Here is a 19692-nt window from a genome sequence, read left to right on the forward strand (position 1 = left end):
AAACTGACAGATCTATAGACTGAACAAATCTGCCAATAGAAACATAAGCAGGCACTGTTTTACAAGGGAGGAAATTGATTAAAGTCATTACCTACAATTGGTAAAATGGACAAAGCCCTATTCTGGCAAAGAGAGCCTTCCAAACGTGGCCCATTTCGAAAAAGCGTATGCCACCATAAACATGACATTGTTAAGGTGAAGAGTGAAACCGTGCTGAAAGTTGGGCCGATAAATGACTATGACATCTGTTCATTACCCATCATTTAAAATAAATCGACTCCTGTGTTTTTACTGGCTCTCCTCCTCGGCTTCCCTACGCTTTTTCCCCCCTCCTTTTTATTGGGAAAATGAGAAATCGCAGTCGTCAATATTACTGCATGGAAAATTCCACTAGGGACAAATTCTGAATAGACTCATTATTCAAACTTTTCCCCTGAGAATTTATATGGTATTACGACAATTTGCAGACATGCTGATTTCGAATTGAAAAGATTGTAGCCAGTGTTATTAGAAGGAAAAAATCAGGTACTCTAAGCTGTGCCGAATGCTCAACACATGCGCCGTTCATTTGATTGAGTACATGCACATGTGCAGGGCAGGTAACTGCTCGCACAATAGTCTATTTAAACATGATCCACCAAAGCAAGACCATCGATAGATCGGCCAAAAAGTCATGGCACAGAACAAAGCCGCATACGGTAAGTTAGCATAATCCAGACCAATTTCCTTCAACGGTTTTAGTTTTGTTTGTTAGGAATCAGAAATCACCTAGGTGACGTTACAAATGATGCTTGCATTTTAATCTCAACTGAGCAGTTTGCTTATTCATAATGTTATTTTAAAACACATGCATGACAAACTATGAATAAAAGCAGATACTAAGAGGCCTTGTCGAATTTTGGTATTAATTCAGCCGATGTTCATTTGTGTGTGTGAGCGTGACTTTGCATGCGTCACATTTTGTAACCAACATGTTGTGGTTTAGCTTCTGTAACATACATTTTAGTTTCACATCTGCATGCACATGCAACTTTTTTTAAGCCCTAATGACCCACAAGCTAGACTGTCTGGGGCAGAATCAAGTCTGGTTAATGAGTACCTGTACGTCATAGGTGCCATTGAGTACGGAAGACCTGGGTGACCCCGCTTCTGCCGCAGAGCCGCTTTGAGCTGATTGGCCGAGGAGCCGCGCCGAATCTTTGGGCTGTGTTTGGGCTGTGAACTGCACCATGTTGTGTAGGGCGAGGATCTTATTGTCCAGCTCTGCGTCCTGTCGAGTCCGGTTGTGCAGGCCTAGGTGGTACTTGCGAAAGTGTTTGATCAGGTCTGTGGGGTCATTACCGTAGTAACCGTAGCCACAGATGTTGCACTTAAAGTCTTGCAGTTTGGGTGAGGTGGATGGAGGAGCCCCAGTCTCAGCTCCCAGTGGACTAGGGGCCTCCTCCACTCCCCCTATGGGCCTCTGAGGATAAAGGGTAACGGGAGGGAGTTTGGAGCCCTCTACACTTACTCCATGAGGGCTGAGAGAACCCAGTGGGCTATGGTCAAGGTCTTTTTCATCTCCATTACTGTTGCAGCCCTGTATGATAACGCAGCCAAACCGTGTGGCAGGCCTCAGACCATTTAGGTCATCCTTTCCGTCTCCAGCCATTAAATGTGCTGGGTCCCCTCCTTCATCTGGTTCGGAGTGCATCGGGGAAGTAGTGGAGTCCAGCAGCCCGGTCTCTGCGCCTACCTGTTTATGGTTGGAGAAGTCAGGCCTGTCTGGTTTGATAGGTCCAGGGGAGGACGGCTCTTCCCGCTCTTCACTCACTGGCCCGTCGGGCTCAGACGCCTGGCTCCCGCCGTTTCCGGTTTCTGGGCCCGTGGCCTCCGCCGCCACAGCCTCTCCGTCCTCTTCCTCACCACCGAAACTTCTCAAAGGGGGATTCTTTTTCCGCACCATATCTGGAACCCAGCAGAGAAGAAGACCAGTGTTAGTGACGCATCATTACTCAAGCAACACACTGCTCACATGTTAAAAACATTTCTGGAGCCCACGGCGCCCATTTGGCTCTCGAAAGTATTTTTATAAAAGCTTCTGCATAGTTTTTCAAATCATTTCAGAAGAACTGCTTTAGAAACAGGTCTAATCTTCCATTTTAATCCATAAACAGCAACAAGGTTCTAATATCAGTGAATGTCGGCACCGACCTTTGTTGATGACATTTTAATGAAAGCAATATGCGTGCTTGTGTCACTGATGTGGCGTATGGATACACATTTTAATCAGTTAACAAAATCAAAGATGATAGAAAGAAAAAAATGTGGAATTTATAAAGTGATTCATGGCAAAAGATTTCCATCATTGCTCGATGAGGTCATGAGTGTTTGTTCACATCAGACAGAGAAACTAAAATTGCACTTCTAAAACACCATTAACTTTACACAGTAAATATATATACACACAACAAATTGTCCTCAGAAGTTTGTTTAAATAATGACCAGGGAAAGGCTCAAAGCGAAGTGATTCATCAATACAATATCGGCCTAAAACACTTTTTTTATTCTAAAAATGCAAAAATGCTAGAAGTGCGATTTTGCCTGCAATTATATATTTGTTCATAATAAAACATTTAGAATTTAGATTGCGAGGTAAAAGTGTCTGTTGCCCAGTTTTAATTGTGGGCAGTTATGTTTTTTTCATGATTAGCCTAACAAAACCATGCCATGTCTTATTTCGGCAGACCATTGAGAGCAATTTCCTCACTTATTCCGTGAAGTAAATGCATAAGCAATTAATGCATTGCAGTGAAATAGCCACACCTTAACCAAAGTAAAGTTAATAAAAGTCTCAAGAAAATCTAATCTGAACCACTACCTCACAAACTGAACCAACGCCCTGTCATATCACCAGCAGACAAATCTGAACAAATATGAGACATCCCAGCATCTAAACACACAAGGGTGGAACCAGTTTAAAATGAATAGTGATGTGAAATGCACACACGCGTTACGTTTATATGTCCCAAACGGAGCTTGTACTTCCAGGAAAAAAAATATTTTGATATCAGCATTGCTTTTTCCAAAGCAAATGCAGACATGGTAAATATAATGGCTGATATCATTTTTTAAAGCTGACCTTTTTAATGTGCCATTAAACATCTAAAACAGCTTATTATAGTATCACATCCAAATAATTACCAGATAAAAATTTATTTAAAAAGTACACAAACAAAATGGTAATTATCACTTAATTCCGAAGAAAATAAATACAATTTAAGATCAGAGAAAGACTTCATAAACTGTAACAGTCCAGAGCAAATCTGGTGACAAAAGAATCCGTTGGGGAGTGAATTACTCGGCAAACTCTATCTGAGAATAATGGTACATCCTTTCATCAGAGAATGATAATCAGGAACATCTTCACCAACATTGAGAAGGAATGGAATAGGGCGGCAAACTTAATAATACCTGATAGAGTGCACAATTATATTAAAACTTCTAGAGAAGCAATGAGACATTACCATTCCAATCCACCATTAAAAACAGAATAATCTGCTTTTATAGCTCCTAGGCATTTGCTGCCTTCCTGTAGCAGTCAATTCAAATCACTAGTTCTCTCTCCAGCCCCACCAATCCTTCGCTATATTAAACGGCTCTGCTTTTGATATTGAGCCTGGTGTAGAAGTTAATAAAGTATAATATGCTTTTTGAAGAGGACAGGACGATCAATTTTCTTAATTAAAAAATGTGGCAGTGGGGTAGATCAACAGCAGTCTCTCCATGCAGAGCAGAAAAGATCAAGTCCGTCCCTCGGGCACTCACCACACGGCTTAATGACGGGAGTCACAATTCAATCAAAGGGCATAGACACTAAGCTTTGATATGTGCACGTGACTACAACCAGCCTCAGAAGAAAATTTTAGGCCTAGAAAGTGCTGTTATATACATTATCAGAGACGAAAAATGACCTTTTGACAATTTAAACAAAACCGATAATGCTGAAATGAAACCTTTCTGCTAAACATTATACTAAAAAGAGCCACAGAACATGTTTAAGAAACATACCATTGAACATAAGTAGGGCTGTCACGATTATGAAATTTGTCTGACTGTTAATTGCCTAATGAATTGTGACGATTATGACGATTAACTGCGTTTTATTGCGTTGACATTTAATTCTCTTTTTTTCATGAAATAATTTTTTACACATTGTTGTGATTATTTAAATTTTTTGCAAGGTTTACCAGGCAGTAAATATGAATACACATAATACATATTTAAAAGTAATTATTTAATGAAACTGAAAATTCTTCATAAGAAATAAACACAATAAAGTGTCTGAAAAAATCTGAAAATAAAAATGCAATCAAAATAAACTGACTATACCAGAACAGGCCTTAAATAGTAGCCAATCCTACTAAAGTCATATTAGTACTGGACCACATGAAAAATGTATTCCTTACAGATCCTTAAGAATAGCATCTTTCACTTCCCTAAATTTGGAATTGCTGTTTTGGAAATGTATGTTTTACCTTGGAGTATATACTACTTATCAAAGTTTTGCAGCATTTCTTTAAATGCTGTTTTTTCCACTGTATTAGATGGCTTTGCAATGTATCCCGTTACACTGTCAGTTAAGAAACACCAACTTATACTGTCTCGTTTATACAGGTGCTGCAGCTCCCCCTTGTGTTTTATAGAGAGGTGTGCAATCATTGTGGTGATCTGAAATCATTGCGATGAGGTCAAACAATTGCGATGAGACGATTCTTTAATCATTGTGACAGCCCTAAACAACAAGTTTTGCATACAGACAAACTAAATTAGTCATTCACATTGTTCAATTCAATTCAATTCAATTTTATTTATATAGACGGTTTCATCGGACGCACGTAATACACGTCTGGATCCGAACCTTACTTCTGGTTTCATTTTTTTAATGGTCTGACTAGTTGCTAAACTGATCCCTTGAACAAATGCCTTGTCGAAAATAACAAAATGTTTTGGTTTCCTAGGTAATCTATGTGTTGTTATATAAATAAACTATGTTTAAAGAACTTTGTTGTTATTTATTCTTAGCGGAGTTTACCGGAAGTTACGTGCGGACCGCGACAGCGGCTTGTTTATGTTGTTACTGCTGAAACTGTCTATAGCGCGTTTCACAATTGTTAATTGTTTCAAAGCAGCTTCACATTAATAGATGTAGGAAAAGCATAGAAAAGCGAGCGTAGTAATAATGTAACGTATACAATAAAGTAGTAAGTTAAGCCAAAGGTGACGGACTCTCCAGGGGACAAAAAAAAACCCTAGGAGAAAAACCCTCCTGGCTAGTCCAGAGGGAAAACTCCTAGGGGGAAAAAAACCCTGAGAGAGATACATATATATTTATATATAAAAATACTATCGGGGTATGTGAAAGGGTAAGCGAATTAAACTGGTTCCGCCGGTGGTCACTGGTCAGGCATCGGATGGGCATCTCGTTGAAGGACGGTCATTGTGTATGCAAGATCCTCTTAAATATAAACTTGATTTAGCAATAATAATAATCATGCCAAAACATAACCTGCAAACATATTCTCTGTGTTTTTCTATGATGAAATTCTGCAAGAAGACAAATTAAAATATTGAAAGCAGTGTTAAAAGGAGGTGAAAGCACAATGATCACATTGCTACCTGAAAGCATAAATTAACCAAAACATTTCACAAACACAAGGGATGTTTTGAATAACATTTGTGGCTATGAAATTATGTGGAAAATCTGCTGAGCTTTCTATTCACAAATTCTGTGTAAATCTAACAATATGTAAGAAATTATACTCTCTGAAATAAGACGAATGTACAAAAGTATAAAATTCCTGAAATGCTTGATGCAAACAAACACACATATAATATAATATACAATATCGCTATAATCCAAAATGAAATGAATGATAAGCAAAGTGCTAAACAAAGTTTTTATAACAGTCACACATCAGAGGTAAATGAACACTGAATCCACAAACATCACAGTTTTCTCTTGACTCTATGAAATCCAAAGGCCTGGACACATACACGCAGAGCCTCATTTATAAAAGGGCAATGTGACTCCAAATATGTCATCTTTATTGTCAAACTCATTTAAAAGATCTTATTTCAAACACAACAAATCGAGGGGATTTCCTGAGCAAGTCTGACCCAATTTTTAGTAGTAGTGGATTTAAGTCATGGCAGGATAAGAGCAAGTCAGTGGGTCCAAAAGGTCCAGACGATGTCCAGGTGGCTGAAGTTAAACCCTGAGGGGCCTTTTAGCTCGGTGGTGGAAATAAATCTAAGAGTTTAAGTCTACATGTGTTTGTGTTTGCTGCATTTATTTATCTATCATGTTCACAGATTAAGAGTTGCTATGATTAAGAGCACCTGTGGAAGAGGTGAGGTGTTGCATAGTGAGACATTACTGCTTAATGTGTCTTCGTAAACACACCCACACATACAAACAAACACATGCTGAGAAGATAGCAATACCCTTCCTTTTAATGCTATTCCTGCATTGTTTAACAAGATGATTCAGTTTGTCTGGATCTATGCCAGAGGTGTTTTATGAAGCGCGTTTATTTAAATTTTTTAACTTATTTTAAAATCACAATATTTTCCATGCAAAGATAATAACAAAAAGCACATTCATGTTGTTTCAAACCTATATGCCATTATTTCTTTTTATATACCACAAAGGGAGAATTTTGATTAATCTTCACACAACTATTTTCCACAATACCCCAAAAAGGACAACAAATGCATTGCTATGTCCATAAAACTTACATCCTATATTTAAAAGATAGTTTTGCGAAACAGAGCAAAATTGAATCATTGTTTTCTGATAACCATTAATAAAATAAAATTAAAATCTAGTACTGAATCAATCTGATCGTTTATTCAGAAATACTTTTTAACTTTTTAGGAATCATTTTACAAACTGAACAATTAGTTCATAAATGAGTTAAATAGTTTTTACTAATTCAATAATTCAGATGCAACAGTTTATATTTTATCAGTTCACTAGATATCTAAGTTGATTTCAATTTACATCCCTTTTTTAACTTACATAACTTCCAAAGACTGACTATAGCACACATGGGGCTGTCACAATGATTAAATAATCATCTCATCGCGATTGTTTGACCTCATCGCGATGATTTCAGATCACCGCAATGATTGCACATCTCTCTAAAAAACACAAGGGGGAGCTGCAGCGTCTTTAATAAATGAGACTGTATCAGACGGCGTTCCTTAACTGACAGTGAAACGTGATACCTTGCAAAGCTATTTAATACAGTGGAAAAAATGAGCATTTAAATTGTAATTTTACATTAAATTAAATTTAAAAAATGTATGAGAATTAAATGTCAAACAATAAAACATACAATTAAACGTCATTATAGTCACAATTTATTAGGCAATTAACCATCAGACAAATTTCATAACCGTGACAACCCTAAGCACACATAACATTTACTATTATAAAAATTTTATAGAAACAGCTACATAAAGGTATGAGCCATAAATTACCTATAACATTATATATATATATATATATATAAAACTTTTATATATAAAAAAATCTCCATCGTTCCAGTGAACAATAAGTACAGTTTGTTTCATCATCCCACAAACAAATAAACACACTATGCTTTACTAAACAACTCAATTGAAAGAAACGGCAACTATTCAAGCAAGTCCGTATGGTTTGATTTTGGTCTCAGACTTGCGTCCCATCTCAATCTCTCATGTTAAGTTTAGTAATCCTCTCAACCTCACAGTCCCAGGAGGATCAGATGAGAGCGGACATTCACACACACACAGCTGGAAGACCCCACGGAGCGCTGCAGTCCGGGTCACTCCGATCCCTCCATCCATAAAGTCTGTTCATTCAAAATACATTATCCAAACCGTCCCTCGTAAATCAGAACGACGCTTTCTTCAGCTGGGGGTGGATCTGAGCAAAGTCTTAAATATTAAGCCCAATACATACACACACTTGCGGGAGCGCGCACACCCTGCTGATCAGCCAGGCAGAATATTGACTTCCCTAAGATCTAAAATGATGGGACTCATATTCCTTTATTTACTGTCATCATAAATTGAAGTAGATGAAATAAAGAAAATATACATTCATATTCATGCGTCGCTGTGCTTAAAAACTAATTTAAAACTGGTTGGATCATAGAAGCAATGTTAAACTTAACAGAATCAACAATTTATTCTCGCATGTACCTAGCATTTGCCAAGAATTGGCTTTCTGGAGCTACAAATGAATGAAGAGGTTTCAAAAGTTTGACATTTTTTCTTTTCATTTTTTATTTTAAAACAAAACAGGCCTGACTTTCCACCCTAACAATAGTATATTCACCAGCACACATGGCAATTAGCCACAACTCGAATCCGTCAAGCATACCATGTGTGTGCGGTCACGTCTAAGAGTATAAAAGTGTTCTCCCAGCAATCCCACCTTGCACCGCCCACTTTATTATTCCTCCTATCCTTTATGATGTCACCGCCACAGACGTTTGCGGTGAGAAAGGACTCGAAGGACCCCGATTCGTCTTCCAGTAGAGTTTAATCTCGTTTGTAACATTAGGAATAAATCACATTACTGTCTGTGAAGCACAGTTTAAAGCATGTGGAGGGTCTATGGAAAACACATATGTGAGATGCTAGATATACAGAGCGCAATTATTTATCATTAAAGCGAAATGTCATGAGGAGGAAGAAGGCTATGAATCAGTCCTCCTCCCTTCCCTGACATCTCCCACATCCATCCTCCTCCAATCTGAGTGATACATTCATTTTTATACAGGTACCATGTTGTTGGGAGTCACATTAATTTGACCCCTGTCTAAACTATGGCAAAGCAATAATTGCCTCTAAAACAAGATAACTGCCAAGCTGTGACACTGAGTCAATTGCATGTAAGTGCTCAATTTTTCTTCTGTAGTAACAGGAAGTTTGTCTGTACCATAAGACCGACTATAGATTTTCTTTCTTTGAAAGTAGGAGTAAAGAATTTCAATTTTTCAATTACACTGATTAAGTGAAATGCAGAGGAAACAGATAAAAGAAGAATTTCTATTAACCTTCCGTTTAATTCAATTCAATTAACTTTACAAGTGCTGCTGGCTAAAGAAGGTTTGGATCTTTTTATTTGCAAACCAGTAAAATCTCCCATGCGATCTAGAACAGCCAATCAAAGGCATTCATATAGAAAAAGAGAAAGAAAAGCCTCTTATTCAGTGAAAAAGTGACCTAGAGGACGCAACAGGCAGTAAGAGATGGCAGCTCTGCTCTGTGTCCATAGCATCAGAAACAACAACATGTATCAGGGCCCTTACTGAATGCCAATACACACAGAACAAGAAAGCAGGAAAGAAAGAAAGACATTCTGCTAGACATAACCCAGATCACCATTTTTTTCACCTTCACTAATATTTACATATGCCAGCATGTCTCACACAAAACAGTAAAATGGGCCAGTCGTGGCCTGATGTTTAGGCTTGTAACCTAAAGGTTGCTGGTTTAATTCTCAAGGCTAGCAGGTAGCAACTGAGATGCCCTTGAGCAAGGCACCCTTCACCCAAAGAGTGATAGCTCCCCACTGCTCCGGGTGTGTGAGTTCACAACTTATTGTATGTTCACACCGCCGAAGAACTTGAGCTTTTAAAGAAGCTTAGGCCGCCTGGTCAAGGATGCTTGTCAAAAAGTACGGGGATGCTTGTTGACGCTTTTGGCCGCTTTGAACTTTTCTCTGAACTAATGTTTTTGTAGGAACAAAAGTTTACATTGTATGTTTCTCCGGAATCAGCCAGCGAAGAACGTCTACGCTATATTCCGATTGGTTGCTGACGTTTTGCCGCTGCTTGCCGCTGCACCGGATCATAGCTCATTACCATAAAGTTGAGCTTCTTTCAACTTTCTGATTGACGCTCTGGTCGCTCAAAACGGCCAAAACGCAACGCCGATGGAGTTGACGCTCCTTGCAGCTGAGAGAAGCCAGCTTTCATTGTAAATGAATGACTTCCGGTAACTTTGGAAGCTCAAGTCTGCGCCGGTGTGAACGTACAGTTAGAGACACGTTTAGCTGTATTTTTTTTTTCAAATCGGCGTTTCACCCAGTCGGATCCGGCAGTTGGGGAGCTTGAATCTGCATTTTTTTTTTAAACCAGAGTGCATAAATCTGAAACCAACACTGTGTCTTGCGTACAGCCACTCCGTATATATTTTAGCCCTTTTCTTACACAGATAACAGAAAATACAGGAAAAATGTGCACGTTTGCTTATCATCTGCATGCTGTTCTGTAAAGCTGGTGATTGATCTCAGTTTCAGCACAGATAGTTTCTTGTCGTGAATGTTAATCTGTATTTAAAACTCCAAATAGAACGGTAACTTGTTGCGATGACACGCGTGTCCTCACCAGTGGTAAGGCCACATACTGTAAGGGCCAGGGAGGCACTGGCCCACTCAGATTGACGGCTGGCCCACCTAGTTAAAAGAGACAGAAACTATTTTTGTGGTAAAGCCGAAGAAATCACGAATAAATTATAATAATCTCTTTAATAATAATCGCTCAAATAGGCAAACTATGTTTATCATTTGCATGTCTCTAAGGAAAAAATATTTTGGAAATATTGTGATAAATGATGAAGAAAATATTTTGATAAATGATGGAAAGCACACAGTTGACGGTACCCATTAAATTTCATCACATTTTTTTTATTCCTACTATGGAAGTCAATTGTCACTATCTGCTCTGTATTTACCATAATTTCTCAAAATATCTTCTTTTGTGTTTATAAGAAAAAAGAAATTCATGCGGGTTAAGAACAACATGAGGATGAGTAAATGATGACAGAATTTTCATTTTAAGGTGAGCTATCCCTTTAAGGCATTATTTCTGCCATTTGTTCACACCTTACATGTAACATGTGATGTCTCGTGTTTTCGGAGGAAAAAATATCGGATTGGATATGGGAAGCACTGGCTTTGTGTGGATGTGGCCTTAAATGCAGGTTAGATTTCGCGTATGGTTTAGCAAACTTCACTACGACAAAAATCGAAATGTAAATTTAGGAAAAACTTTAAAACAACTCTATTTTTAATTTAACTATTATCTTTACGAAAAATACTCCAAAAGTAGATTTGAATAAAAACTATTTTATGTGATTTATAAGGCTGAAAGACATAAAACACAGCTTTATGATCAACAAACAAAAGATGACAACAATGGCTGTCCCAGTGAGGGCCATGATCTTTTACACTAGCCCCAGGCCATGGGGCTCACCCCTACTGTTTAGCCCTGAACAGCTTTCGGCAAACATTAGACCAGCATGCCATTACCTAAACAATAAGATATCTTTTATTTAAAAATATCTGTATACCATGCAGTATTTGTGCAGTACATCTTAGTTATACCAATTCTGCCTTTGAGTAGCAATAGCATCATATTTCTACACATACACAAATGAAGAACGTTATTACCATGGCAACCCCATCTCTTATTATTTCCTCTATTCAGCTTCTCTTATGGAGCTAGCCAACCAGAGAAAGCGAAATCAAAAGACAGATTTCACATTGAAGAGTTCATCAGACGAGAAAGTACGAAACACAGGCAGCCACTCGCAAGCGATTCAACCTTTAATGTAAACTAGAAGTGAGGAGACATCTTTAGGGATCGAAATAAATCAACAGGCCTGCCAGAAGACAGGGCTTTCTTCACAGGGTGTGTAAGTGTGTGTGGAACAGCATACTAATCTCCTCCCATCCTCAAAGTAAGAGGAAGACAAAAAAACACACACGCTGCCACTGCAACACTGAGGCCTTTGAAGGAGCCATGGACTGCCAAAATCTGTCTCGGTACAGATGTCCGGGAACGCCAATCTGTGCTATACCCAATAATCCACTGACTTTGAAATATCAGCGTGCAAAGAAGAAAGAGGAGGAATAATAGCAAAGAGCACTTCTAGAAAAGACTACATTGTTCCTCGTTGAAACTTCATAGAGTTAGCCAGGCTTTATGGCTCCTGAGCTATGAGGGAAGAATAGTACAACTGAAAGGCTTTGGTGCACTTCGAGTAGGATAAGATACCACATCAGTGCTACTCATGAGTAAAATAAGATATGCATTAAAAAAAAAAGGTTTGTAACTACATACAACAAATGAGAATATTTCATGTTCCTATCTAGGGGTGAGTAAGGGCACACACATATTAGACACGGTTGCCTTTAATGGTGCCTGAGAACGATTGTCCCCCTCTAGGGCTGAATAACAACTATTCGCAACTAATCATTTGCAGAATAAAAGTTTTTTTTACATCATATATGTGGGTGTAGTGTATACATTTTTACATGTGAATATACATTTTTATACTTATATAAAATGTGCCGCTCAGACATTCGCGTAACCCTGCTGCAACCCGAAGGCAGGTGAAGGTGAGTGGTTTTGCAATTGACAACTCTCCATTTGAACTGCGATCTGGCCCACCTCTGCAAGCGGGCCAGGACATGATTAACCATACCGCACCCGGGCATGGTACAGAGCGATCATACTGGTCAAACGAACCAGGCTTTGGGGGTCAAATGCGCTCGGCCGCAGTTAGGATAATGTGAGGGCGCCATAACAGTAGTCAACTAGTTGTTGTAAAACTTTTTTTTTTAACCTGCTGTGCTTAAATAAGCATGCAGTTTGCACATCCCCTCATCCGATTTTTAAAAATTCATCTTACCCCGTAATGCACTGCTGTTGCACTCAGACAAGCTGTTTTTTTAATGCAAAAAACATATCACGTAAACACCCTTTAGAAAAGAGTACCATCGGGGATTGGTAAATCCAAACCAGTCTAAATACATATCGCTTGCTTTCTTAAAGGGATAGTTCATCCCTCACATTGTTACAAACCTGTATAAATTTCTTTGTTCAGCTGAACACAAAGAGAGATATTTTTTAGCAGTGTTTGCAGTTTTGGAAGTAGCAGTTTTTACTTCCATAGTAGAAACAAAATAGGGATGCGCGGGGCAAAAACTAATGCGGGGTTAGTTGTAACACGAACTGTTTACATTGTTGCACAAGGTTGAGCGTTTTGTATTTCCGGTATTTTTTTCATGCTGCCAAAAGATGATCTCCTGCAAATTATTGAAAATGTATAACGTTTTTCCAGAGAGTTATTGATGAACGAGTGTTTTGGTGGCATGTAAGTAAATTTTTTCATCATATGTTTTTTTTCGGTTTCCAAGTTGGGTGTGTAAGATACCAAATCCAATGCGATGTCATATTAATCAGTGTCTTGTTGACTTAAACATAGCATCGTTTTGAAATATGTCTGCAGCTCTTAGCAACTTTTTTGGTGGGCTTGAAAATATTTTGACCCAGCGGGGTTAATTGTAACGCTGTGTTACAACTAACTCCTCAGCATTTACAATATGAAAACCACTACCGTTAGCGTAATTCTTGCCGTTGTTTTAAATAGGCTACACACGAATGATTGCTGGCTGCCGACAAAATAAATGTGCCTGTCTCATCAAAAATCGTGTGTCAAATTTAGTTTTGTTCATGTTTTTAATATTGATTGAATAAGGTCACATCAAAGATTGAAATCATAATAAAATTAATGGCTGAAATCAGACTTTGATGCTCATTATCTCAGAATTTGATTTTGAAACTGTAGTATGTTTATTACAGACTGGGTCACATAAAAATGTTTTGTCATAATTGTGCTGCCTTTTTTTACTCACATATTTAGAGATTTGTATCCATTTATAATTGAACTATTATTAGAAAAGGGATGAATGAATACAGTGTGGATACCTGTCTATTATAGACAGATATATAAACAATGTCCACTTCAAGTATGTAGACAAAATAGTTTTGAAATATTTGCCTGCAAACATAATTTTTAGCAAGTGTTACAACTAACCCCCTGCCTGTTACAATTAACCCCATCTATGTAATGTTTGCACTTCTGTCACCTTTGGTGTAATTGTCCAAGAATGTTAAGTACTAGAAACAAACTTCAAATGTTTATTTGAATGATTGAGACAAAACCAAAAGGCGTTAGGCTGTGCCCCGCTCTCCCCTACTATTGAAAGTCAATGGTGTCCCAAAACTGTTTGGTAAATGATAACAGAATTGTATCTCTTCAAGACCATTTTGTCAAACAGTTATTTAGGCAACCAACAGACTGGTCCATTTTTAAAAATATGTAGTTTTACACATCCCAAGCTGCATCCTTAATTTCATTCTTACATGTTCATCAAGTTATCAAGTCTTGAAACATAAAATAGTGTGAAGCAGGTAAGCAAGCAGCAGACAGTAAACCCACAGCAACTCATAATCTACTCTCTGACAGGAAGTCCCCTCACCTTTAGCCATATGCCGTTTCACTATGAGACGGGGTCTGAGAGAAAGTGTGTTTGTGGAGTAAGAACAGAGAAGGGGCTGGCATGTCAAAAATAAAGAGCTTTTCCCATAATTCTCTTCACCCCCCCCCCCTTTCGCGAGGTGACTTGTGAAAGGGTGATGGGCTCAATAAGAAGGGCCCGTGACTAAGTGCCTCTCTGACTTTTTTCGTTCTTACGTGGCATGTCAACGGTACACAATACGACCAACACAACTCCCCCCTTATGTTTATTCATGAGAACTCATTCACATCAAAGAGGTAACAGCGAAAACTGTTGCCTGTGGCAATGATGGCAAAGTTTAAAACCCCCCACCCTCCACCGCTATGTTTTTTTTTTCTTAATCATCTGAACTGTAGATGGCATGTACCTGCGGCACTCGACCAAACCACATTTAATATGCATCAATTTAATATTAAAAGGGAAAATTTGATGTTTTCAGAACTAAAACACAATCTGCCATACACCAGCGACAGCATCATTTGAATTTGTAAAGCAGCCCATGATCTGCCTCGAATTTACAATTTTCCAGTCACGTGTGACTTCACAACCCACAATCGCCTTGCTCACAACAACCTGCTTAATTTTCAAGACCCAAAACCTTCTGGGCAGTATCGTAATCACGCCGGGACAGAGAAAGAACTTTCAAGCCCCCTTTTCCCCAAACACTATCCTGTGCACAATCAGCCTTCTAGTCAGGGAGCGACGAGGGGGAGGAGCGAGACCCCTGTCTGAATGACCTGGTCTCTGTGCACTCAATCAGCGCATGCTAGAACCGGAGACAACAGAGAACAACTGCTTCCCTTAAGCTTCCTGTGATCACAGGCCCCGAGCTGCCAGAGAGGGGCAGGGATCACGCGCTCTACAGAGAACTGCAGATAACAGGCTTCCGCCAACGCCACTGTGTGAGAGAGCGAGTGCGAGCGTATTGAGAGAGAGAGAGAGAGATACAGATGGGAAGAAAGATCTTGTGGAGGTTTAAGGACTTTGAGAATGAATGATGCTTGCTGAATGGTTGGGTGATTCCTGCAAAGTTGGAAAGAAAGATGTTGGGGTCATATTTCACACCAAAAATAAATAAAAATATTTTATTTTGTGTGAAAACAGTATAACCTATTTAGGACTATTAAGACAATTTGCATTGACAACTCATTACAATTAAACACCATTCCGCCCTTAATTCTCAATACGGTTATGCAAAAGAAATCATCTTGTTCTTATTAATGCTGAAAATTATTTTAATTATTGTATAATAAATACATTTATATTGTTGTACTGCTGTCATGCTTACTTAATTATGCCATTACAGTAATGTGAGTCTATTAAGAGTCATCAATGTAAAAGAAAAATAAAATTGGAACATCCAGAATCCAGAGTAATTCTGGAAATGCATTTTAGATGCACAGCTCAAATAATATAAAATCAACTTAATTTTCTTTATCAATAATAATAAGTATATTTTTGCATAAACTTTAACCTTTACACTTTTGTCAGATTTCCAGTGTAAAAACTGAAACTCAATATTTACACACAACATATTAACCCAAATTGAAACTATGCAGCTCATAAAGAAAAGTCACACCACATGTGACACACTTCAAGCAGTGCTAAAATACTTATCTAAAAATATATGTATGAAGCAACAGGAAAAGCTAGACGTGATTGTTCATTGCACAATGTGCTACCCAGAGGCTGTGATGAAAATCACTTCTGCTTGGGTTCCTCTGTTCTCCCCCTGCTCTCCTCTTTTCACACCCTGTTTATGGAGTAGCAGAAACACCTCCTGCTCTGTGATGTTGTTCAACATTCCCATGAAGGACCTGCAGACAGTTAAAATGACCCTGCAAGCAAAACAATAGCTTTAATTTCCTTCTCTGCTCTTCTTCTGAGGTTTTTACGAGCTGACATCTCCCCAACGTCCTACCCTTGAGGAAACGTCCGATTGCAGCCCACCAACATGGAGACCGTCTTAAAGGGATACTTCAGCATATAATAAAATTATCATATGATTTACTCATCCTCAAGCCATCCTTGATGTACATGATTATCTTTTTTCAGACGAACACAATCAGACTTATATTAGAATATGCCCTGGCTCTTCTAAGCTTTAAAGGGGCCATGGCACAAGACTTTTATCAATCTTTACTGTCCTCAGAGCACATATGTGAAGTTTTAGCTCAAAATACCATATAAATAATTTATTAAAGCATGTTTAAATTGTCACCTTGTAGGTGTGTGCAAAAATGTGCCGTTTTGGGTGTGTCTTTTAAAATGCAAATGAGCTGATGAAATACTGATCACAATGATGGTGGTTTGTTGCAATTAAAACTCAATTGTGCTTTTCTCTGCACTAAATGGCAGTGCTGTGATTGGAGAGTGCAGATTAAGGGGCGGTATTATTATAACAAGAGCTCCTTATGACATCAACTTATTTTTTCATGTGATTGTAGAGAATGGTTTACCAAAAAAAAGTTACGTGTGTTGATCTTTTTCACATTTTCTAGGTTGATAGAAGCACTGGGGACCCAATAATAGCACTTAAACATGGAAAAAATCAGATTTGAATGCCATGGCCCCTTTAAAATGACAATAAACTGGGACCAGGGAACAACTTCTTATCTTAAAGCACAAAAAGTTGGGTTAATAAAGGCCTTCTAAGGGTAATTGATGCAATTTTTTAAGAAAAATATAATTTTAAAAATGCATAAACTATAATAACTATTTATACCATTATCAGCCAATGCACATTCACCAGAGAGTATCAGCAAAAAACATAGTGTACGATGCGGAAGATTAGCTACAGATAGATAACTCAATATCCCCTTATCGAAATCCTCTATTTTCTTTAAAATCCTTGGTTTAGACTTCTTATTTGTGACTGTCGTTATGTTTTGGTGTCACTTCTGTTCCTCCGCGTTCATCATTTCGCATTGTAAGTCTTACGTTTAAACTCTTGTGAATGCGCATTGGCCGCCCGCTACCGTAAGCTAGTTATTATAGTTTAAAGTTTTAAATATGGATATTTCTCGTATAAAATCACATAGATTACCCTCAGAAGGCATTTTTTTTACCTCCTGGAGCTGGGTGGATTACATATGTGCACTTTTTGGGAAGTTGTTCCCTGGTCTCTGTTTACTACGGTTATAAAGCCTGGAAGAGCCAGGACATTCTCCGATATAACCCTGATTGCGTTAGTCTGAAAAAAGATAATCGTGTAGATCGAGGGTGGCTTGAGGGTGAGTAAATCATGGGTTAATTTTCATTATTCACAGGAGTACCGCTTTAAGACGCATCTTGAGATACGAGATCCAGAGATTTCAAACATGCGGAGACAATGACTGAAATTTCAACAAAGGAAAAGATGGAATAAAGTTGTAAAAATAAAAAGTTGATTTTAATTCTGTGGTGCAATGATTTTTTTAACTATTCAAAGCAAGCTGTTGCAGCTACAGTGTGAAACCGACAGTAAACCACAGCCTGAGATGCATTTCCCCTCAGAAAAAGCACAAAATGTTGCGACATATCTGAGGCGTCTCTTCAGATGCTCACCCAACTTATTACAGGGCTCCATTTATTTCGGAATAAAATGACTATAAAACAAAGAAAATAAGCTGGGGTGCTTTTGAAATAAATGATAAAGGGCACTCATTACAAATATTTATTAAATTGCATTATATGAAGAGTAACTATGCAAACCAGCATACGGGTGATACATTTCTTTTTAATAATCAACCACACCAAATTAAGAATGATATTTATAGGCATGAAAAGCACCTAAAAAAAATATCATTATTATTTGTGTGAAACTCCGATCAGAAACCTTTAAGTCCCGTGTCAACCAACACTGGTTTAGCTGGATGTGAAAGGCAAAAGGGGTGTCACAACTTCACCAGAAGCTAAAGAAACCCACATTATCTTTATCACTTACAACCACTTGAAGCAGATCCTGGTGATTAGCCATAGTTATGTGAAGTTCATGAGGTAACTCACAATCCACCAAGTAACTCCTATAAAATTTTTGCATGTACTGTAATCACCCATGGAAGGAGTTCTGTTTTAACACTGAGTGTAAGCGTTTCAATCTTTTGCAAAGTTACGAAAGAAATTCGAATAAACCAGTACTGACCTCATAAAGGCAATATTCGGTGTTTGTTAATCTGACAGATAAACACAAACTGGGTTACCTAGGACACTTACACTGCCTAAGCAAATCCATTTCAGCTTTATCTCGATTGCCAAGACTAAAAAAGTCTCTCTACTGTACAGTGTGAAGAATAAAGTAGGCCAATATAATGTGTGGTAATTTCAATGCAAAGGGAAGCAGTTCAACCGCACTGGTTGTACAAGATTCCTCTATTTGCTTAGTACAATTATTCTCCTTTCAAATGCTATATAGCCTTGGGACTGATTAGTCATCAGAGCTGTTTGATAGAAATGACCGCACCCTGTGATACCATCTCTGATCCTTATGCAAAGACTTACCTGCCATCTCTCTTATCGCTGCTACACGCTCTCCGGTTTTATCCTACACATTATATGGTTTTCAAACCGAAACAAATGTTCACTCTGTCCAATTTTGTATTAGTGCCGTTCCTTTAATCATTTATTTTATTCGCCGTTAGTCTTATAAAAAAAAAATCGGAAGCAGAAACAGGCTTCCCTGAAGGGCAAAATATTGTTACAGACAACTCACGGTGAAAACCACCTCACCTTGTTTAGCTTCTTAGGCTATTTGGGCTATTAGAAGAGCAGCTAAAGTAAGCTGAGGACAGGGATGGAACCTGGCCCCATAAACTTTGATACCTCAGAAAGTGAAGTCACTGCTATCTATAACACAAACTCTCCATCATGCTGCCTTTATATCCTGAGAAGTGGGCCAGATATCCCCAGACCTGTGGGATTTAAGTGCCGGTGCTTGCATGTTATGTGAAAGAGGCAACGCAGGGTGCTTATAACCCCTGTCACAAATGTGGCCTGTGGCTTAGACTCCGAGACTGTAAAATGTTCCTGTTAGTAATATCTTTCTGAGAGAAAAGGTCGGGTAATGATGCCTGTGTTTAATACTTTGCTAGGGTAATTGCTTACCTATACAAGATAGAATATGACATGTAAAGACCTGTGCATATAAGTGCATGTGAGTGCATGTAAGTGTCTATTTTCCAGCACAAAAACCTGTATAGTACCTGTACAATAACTCTCACCCCGAGTAGGGCACTTGGGCACGAATCACCCGATAGCACGTAAGCACTATCAACTGATCCAAATCGGATCCAGACACCGACGCAAGC

The 19692-nt window shown here is 38.4% G+C and overlaps 1 protein-coding gene across 4 annotated transcripts in view; it reads right to left on the reverse strand.

The window, feature by feature from the left end:
• trps1 (trichorhinophalangeal syndrome I) overlaps positions 1 to 19692 on the reverse strand; it is a 124560-nt gene that overhangs the window by 94004 nt on the left and 10864 nt on the right. For all 4 annotated transcript variants that reach the window (XM_055219731.2, XM_055219732.2, XM_055219734.2 and 1 more), the window contains exon 3: positions 1100 to 1947. In XM_055219731.2, coding sequence (XP_055075706.2) covers positions 1100 to 1947 — 848 coding nt within the window. The remainder of the gene's footprint in view (positions 1 to 1099; positions 1948 to 19692) is intronic.

The sequence above is a fragment of the Misgurnus anguillicaudatus genome, chromosome 20 (genome assembly GCF_027580225.2).
Source record: "Misgurnus anguillicaudatus chromosome 20, ASM2758022v2, whole genome shotgun sequence".
NCBI lineage: Eukaryota > Metazoa > Chordata > Actinopteri > Cypriniformes > Cobitidae > Misgurnus > Misgurnus anguillicaudatus.